Source organism: Balaenoptera physalus (genome assembly GCF_965194825.1).
Source record: "Balaenoptera physalus genome assembly, chromosome: 12".
Lineage (NCBI taxonomy): Eukaryota > Metazoa > Chordata > Mammalia > Artiodactyla > Balaenopteridae > Balaenoptera > Balaenoptera physalus.
Genome location: NC_138897.1, coordinates 69,879,791 through 69,885,839, shown reverse-complemented (window position 1 = coordinate 69,885,839; position 6,049 = coordinate 69,879,791). Strand labels below are relative to the sequence as shown.

General features: G+C 57.5%; 1 protein-coding gene and 1 long non-coding RNA gene across 6 annotated transcripts in view; one reads left to right on the top strand and one right to left on the bottom strand.

Moving 5' to 3' along the window:
• LOC309639703 overlaps positions 1-5,224 on the top strand; it is a 31,231-nt gene extending 26,007 nt beyond the window's left edge. The window contains exon 2 of the long non-coding RNA XR_014251809.1: positions 899-5,224. This is a non-coding gene — a long non-coding RNA (uncharacterized lncRNA). The remainder of the gene's footprint in view (positions 1-898) is intronic.
• Positions 1-5,969, bottom strand: part of DGCR2 (DiGeorge syndrome critical region gene 2) — a 71,852-nt gene extending 65,883 nt beyond the window's left edge. For 2 of the 5 annotated variants that reach the window (XM_082417237.1, XM_082417235.1), the window contains exon 1: positions 5,722-5,969. In XM_082417237.1, coding sequence (XP_082273363.1) covers positions 5,722-5,800 — 79 coding nt within the window. In that variant the 5' untranslated portion in view covers positions 5,801-5,969. The remainder of the gene's footprint in view (positions 1-5,721) is intronic. The other 3 variants (XM_082417233.1, XM_082417236.1, XM_082417234.1) reach the window with 3 other exon arrangements.
• Positions 5,970-6,049: the final 80 nt, after the last annotated feature.

Genomic DNA, 6,049 nt, shown 5'->3' with positions numbered 1-6,049 from the left:
GGACCCACAGCGATGAGAAGCCTCACCTGCCCTCACCTCTCAGGGCAGCTCACGCCTGCAGGAACGATCCTCCCCCCAACAGCGTGAAGCCCAGGCCAGCTGGCTCTGCAGCATTCCCTCCCCGCCCCCCGCCCCGAGTCCCTGGTCCTCGCCAACCCCACCGGGGCAGCTGCGAGGCCCGCTGGCAAAGGGAGCCGTTGCTCTTTATGTCAAAATATAAACAGCCATTTGTGCATTTGTTCAATAACTGATTTCTGAGCGCCCACTCTGTGCCAGACCAGGCCCGGGAGACCCAGCACGCATGTGATAAAGAGCAAACTATGTCATCGTGAACAATCCTGGCCCTGTCCAAAGTGCTGTGACTGTCTGGGGGGCTCTGGGCAAGCCAGCCCCACCTCCGGCGGCAGCTGGACTCAGCGCTTACGAAGCCTCAGGCACTGGTCACAGCCACTGCACTCGCTGCCTCAGATTCGGGGGGCTCTCCTGAGAAATATGTCCTCGTGTGCTGGCACGTCCATGCTCTCAGGGGGTTCTACACTCCCTGAATGCAATTCATGGATAATGCTCACAGCTTCTATGGAGCATTTGCTTTACATCTGTACGCTTTTTAGAACGTGATACCAATCCACTTTCATTCTCATATCTCCACGAAGTACATACGCTCTGTTATTTCGTCCATGTCACAGATGAGAAAACTGAGGCAACGAGAACGCAAAGAGTGGGCAGCAGAGCGGGGCCAGGCCCTGGACAGCACAGTACTAGGCTCCTTGCTCTCAAACCACCACCCTGGACAGCACAGTACTAGGCTCCTTGCTCTCAAACCACCACCCTGGACTCGCCTGGATCCAGCAGAAGCTCCAGGGAAGCAACCCCAGACCTTGGCTTTCCTCTCTCCCAGATGGATGCCCAGAAGCCCCAGAACACTCTGGGACCCCAGGTCACCACGCTCCGACCACGGCCCACAGGCCATTCACCCTCCCCTGGACTTGCCCTGCAGAGGCCGACGGGGCCAAGCTTGGAGCGGCAGGACAAGATGTGACCTCTTTCACGAAACATCCCAGGTCAGAGCTTCCCTGGTGGCGCAGTGGTTGAGAATCTGCCTGCCAATGCAGGGGACACGGGTTCGAGCCCTGGTCTGGGAAGATCCCACATGCCGCGGAGCGACTAGGCCCGTGAGCCACAACCACCGAGCCTGCGCGTCTAGAACCTGTGCCCCGCGACAAGAGAGGCCGCAGCAGTGAAAGGCCCACGCACCGCGATGAAGAGTGGCCCCCGCTTGCCGCAACTAGAGAAAGCCCTCGCACAGAAACGAAGACCCAACACAGCCAAATAAGTAAGTAAATAAATAAATAAATAAAAATCCTTTAAAAAAAAAAAAAAATCCCAGGTCAATAACCACACTGCAAACCCACCCATCACTCTGACTGGCAAACAAACTACCGGTTCAAAATTGGGCTCTCAGGATCACTGGCCTGCTCCGCAGCCTGGAAGGGGAAAGGGCCGCTCACTAACTCCTCAGCACCCAGACACCAAGCACAGGGACAAGGGAGCAGCCCAGCAGCAGCTGGAGGAAAAGACGTTTAGTGGGTCCCCTGCTGTCTCCCAGCTCCTAAACGCTGTCACTGACACACTGCACTCAGAGTCAACTACCAGGTGTCGCACCTGTGCCCAGTGCCAGGGAGGCAGAGGACAGCATGAGCTATGGGATCCCCACCGGTGCAGGGCAGCCCAGTCAGTGCTGCTGCTCATGGGTGGGGGAAAGCCAGGCCTGAGAGGGACCAGGGAGGGCTGCGGCGACAGCAATCTGGGCCAGAGAAGCCACAGAGGTGCACACACATGAGCCAAAGTGCAGCAGCCACACACCCCTCACTCCTGAGACCAGAACCACCAACTGAAACTCTACCCCTGACTCAGGCTCCGGGGCCAAGCAAGCTTTGGCCGCAGTGCTGCCTTTCCCCTTCGCCACGGCGACACGGCGCCCGCACACAGCAGGCGGCAGGCAGGGAGGCATCACTGCTCATCTCTGCTCTCAGCACTGGCCAGAGTGATGGGGGGGAAGGGTCACGACATCTTCCACTTACTCTCAAATGGTTCAGAAAACAACTACGTGTGCACCTGCATATATACACACGTGCACACGTACACATATGCCCTCGGGGCGGGGAGAGTGGGGATAAGACAGATGAGGCAAAATGCTAACAGGGAGGTCTGGGCAGAGGATGCGCAGGGTTCTTTGCACTAATTTTCTCCCTGCAACTCTTCTGTAAGTATGAAACCATTCCCCAGCAAAAGATTTCTTTATTAAAAAAAAAGAACAATTCATTAGCTAGTGAAACTGGAAAGTCTATTATGCTACTTTCCAAGTAAAAAGAATCCAAGTGTCAGGCCCAAAGCCCCATCTGTCAGCAGGACAAGCTCTGCAGTGCTGTGGGTTGGGGCTGAGCAGGGCCTCCAAACTCGGGAGGCGCCTGGCAAGCCCCGGGAGGACTCCACTTTCCAGCTCCGTCTGTGAGCTTTGGCCACGTCTGCTTGTGAAATATCCCCCCTCTTCCTGTTCACTAACCCATGTGCCACTCCAGAGGCCGCAGGCGCTGGCCGGCTCACTGTGGATTTGTCAGTTCGGCACAGCCAGCAGGAGGGGTCCCAAGTGGTGTAGGGGACAGAACCCTGAACTAGGAGCCAGCCCCCCACACACACCCTGGTCTGTGCCCCAGCTCTGCTGCTCCTCAGCTGTGTGACCTCATGCACATCACTAGCCTCTCCCAGCCAGCTTCCCAGAAGCACAAGGAAGACAGCGTCCAGTCCTGCTCCCCTATCAGGCCAACCAGGTGAAAACAAGCTCTTCCAGAACTGCAGCCTCAGCTCACTCAGTGAAGGCAAGTACATGGTGGGGTCATCCTGGATGGAGCTGTGGCCAAAACCACGGCAGGATTTCCTTTCATAATTGAAGCTAGAAAAACACGGTTTTAGAAAGAGCACTTGATGCTGCATTCCCTGAGACTGGGATGCAGATGGAGAAAGGTCACTGCGATGGTATCGCAGTCAGTGGCCCCCAAATGCCCCTCCATGTTTGTCACCCCTCGAAGAGGTCCCCACCCTTTTTTTCTCACCACAGCCCCAGAGGATACAACACACACCATTGTCATTCATGATGCCTGATCACAGCAGGGACCTGAGAGGAGGGCTGGTTCTACCCCTCAGATCAGAGTATTCAGATGGAATTCAGGTGGATCAGGGGAACAGAGGTGGCCTGGGGGTCCACAGCTGGGGTTAAGGACAGACAAGGCAGGACACAGACAGCTGGAAGGGAGAGAGCCAAGGGTGCATGATGGCGGACAGACCAGACTTCTAGGACTGAAACCTCATCCCAGCCACCTGGTGTCATGAGTTGTTTCATTTCCCCCATCTGTAAAATGGAGGTAGCAACAGTATCTAACCCACAGGGACCACCTGAGAGCCCCTGGCATATAATGTGTCCTCAATCAACCAAGATCAAACATGCATTTAAAAGACATTGTGGGGACTTCCCTGGTGGCGCAGTGGTTAAGAATCCGCCTGCCAATGCAGGGGACACGGGTTCGAGCCCTGGTCTAGGAAGATCCCACAGGCCGTGGAGCAACTAAGCCCATGCGCCACAACTACTGAGCCTGCACTCTAGAGCCCACGAGCCACAACTACTGAGCCCGAGTGCCACAACTACTGAAGCCCACGTGCCTAGAGCCTGTGCTCCACAACAAAAGAAGCCACCACAATGAGAAGCCCGTGAACCGCAAGGAAGACTAGCCCCCGCTTGCCGCAACTAAAGAAAGCCCGCGCACAGCAACAAAGACCCAACACAGCCAAATAAATAAATAAATAAAATAAAATAAAATAAATAAAAAATAAAAGACATTGTGGCGGAGGGTCAAGTTCAGCACTTTCCTGTTGCCCCACTCTGTGAAAGGCCTCACACCCTAGCCTGCATCAGGGGAGCCAAAAGTGCTCCACCTGGCAGAAAGCCTCCTGGGAAGCAGGTCTGCCTGGTTCCCTCCTCACACCCCAGTGTGGGTCTAAGCCAGGACTCTGAGAAAAAGCATGCAGACTAAGACCAGAAAAGCCCCCCTCCCAGGCGCCAGCCAGCAGACCCCTGCCTGGAAGGACACAGCACATACAGGTACCCAAGGAGAACATCTGACCCAGAGTGAGACCCACCTTGCTGCCCAACCAAAAGCAGGGAGCCAGTTGGAGCCCCCCAAGTTTTGCAGGACAACTCAAGACACCACCAGGGGCTGCTGCAAAGTTCTGATGTGAGGAGTCATGGAATGAATAGGATAACTTTGCTCCCTCAACCAGAGCCACCCCCCTGCCCCAACTCAGACCTGAGTGTGAGGCCTCCTGAAGCACTCCCCCTGCTTTGCAGGGGCACAGGGTTGGCCACCTCTGCTGCTACCTCATCTCTGCTTCCACACCTGAAGAGCACTCCTACAGGGAGGGTATTTTCTCTTCATTTGAGCATCCCTAGTGATGGGCAGGTGGGGAGCCACGCCAAGACACTCTGAATTGCTGCTGGCCAGCTGGCAGGATATGTGGACAGATGGAAAAGGAGTTGGGGACATCGGTCACATCCATCCACCCAGGCAGGAGATGCTGGACCCGGAACCAGAGGCACCCCGAGAAAGATATGTATGACGTGTGGCTTCACCCCTCAGAGTCCCCTGACATAATGCGCAAAATCGGGACCCAGAAGTCAGATGGGATGACTCTCACTTCTCCACAGGTATAAACATGTTTTCTAAAGAACGTAATCAAAAGAGCCCACAAATCCATTGGCTCTGGTCCCCAAGAGCCATACAGCACCCTCCTCCACAAGTGCTGGCTTCCGTTCCTACCAAGGCAACCCCACAACCAGTCACCCCACCGTCCAGAGAAGCATCGCTGGACACTACAGCTGAGTGTGGGCCAGGGTCCTGGCTACCAAGTGGACACTGGGGAGGAGGCCGAGCACTCCGTACAGACGGCAGAGGCAGCGAGAGGTGCAGCGTGCCCAGGCAGGAGCCTGACTGGGGAGCCTGCACACCGCTGTGCTCTCCCTGCCTGCTGTACACACCCAGGTCTTACAACACCCACACAAGGAGCCCTGGCCACCTGCCTTCATGGGCCCCTTCCTCCATTTAAAAAAAAAATCAAGAACCACACTTTTCAACTGCACCGGTATAAAAACTAATGTGCATGTTACAGTATTTCCTTCAACTTGAAAGTTTAGGGCTTTTTCCTGCTGACTGTAAAAGAAAACATTTTTACAGTCCACCAAAAGCACCTTGGGCCCCCGGCCTCCTGTGCCTGACAGATAAATCGGCCCTGCATTTGGGGTCTTGATTTCTCGCTGGAGGAGGAGGTACATCAGGAACAGAGATAAGGATCGTCCGGACCTTCTGCTGCCGCGATACCGATTCCTCACCACAGGCTTCCTTCAGAAAACGCAAGCCCCCGGGGGCTCCAAAAGCATCTGAGGGTCACAGACCAGGAGCACCCCGAGTGCCCGGCTCGGCGGCTCCCGGGCCGAGCAACCGTGACCAGCCAGGGGCTTCCAGGTGCCCCGAGCCGCCCCCTCGGCCCCCAGCCTGACCCCCATCGCTCCCGCTCCGTCGACCGCCGAGCGCGAAGTGAGGGCCCGGCGAGGTGGGGGTCCCGGCGACCCCGCCCCCCCGCCCCGCCCGTGCCCCCGCCCCCACCGCTGCGCACCTGGCCGCAGCGGCTCGGTGACCGTGAGCACCAGCAGGAAGAGCAGCAGGAAGGCACCGCTGTCTGCCTTGGGCACCATTTATCCTCCGTTCATCGTCCCCGGGGCGGCCGCGCGACCCCGCGGGGAGGCCGGGCCAGGCCGGGCCGAGAGTCGGGCCGGGCCGGGGCCAGGCCAGGCTAGGACGCTGCGGGATGAAGGTCCACGGGCCGCAGGCAGGCGCGCGCTCCGACTCTGGCCCTGCGCAAGATGGCGGCCGTCTTGCTCGGTCCGCACCGCCCCGCCCCCGCCCGCGCCGCCCGCGCCGGCCAATGAGCCCCGGGCGGGGGC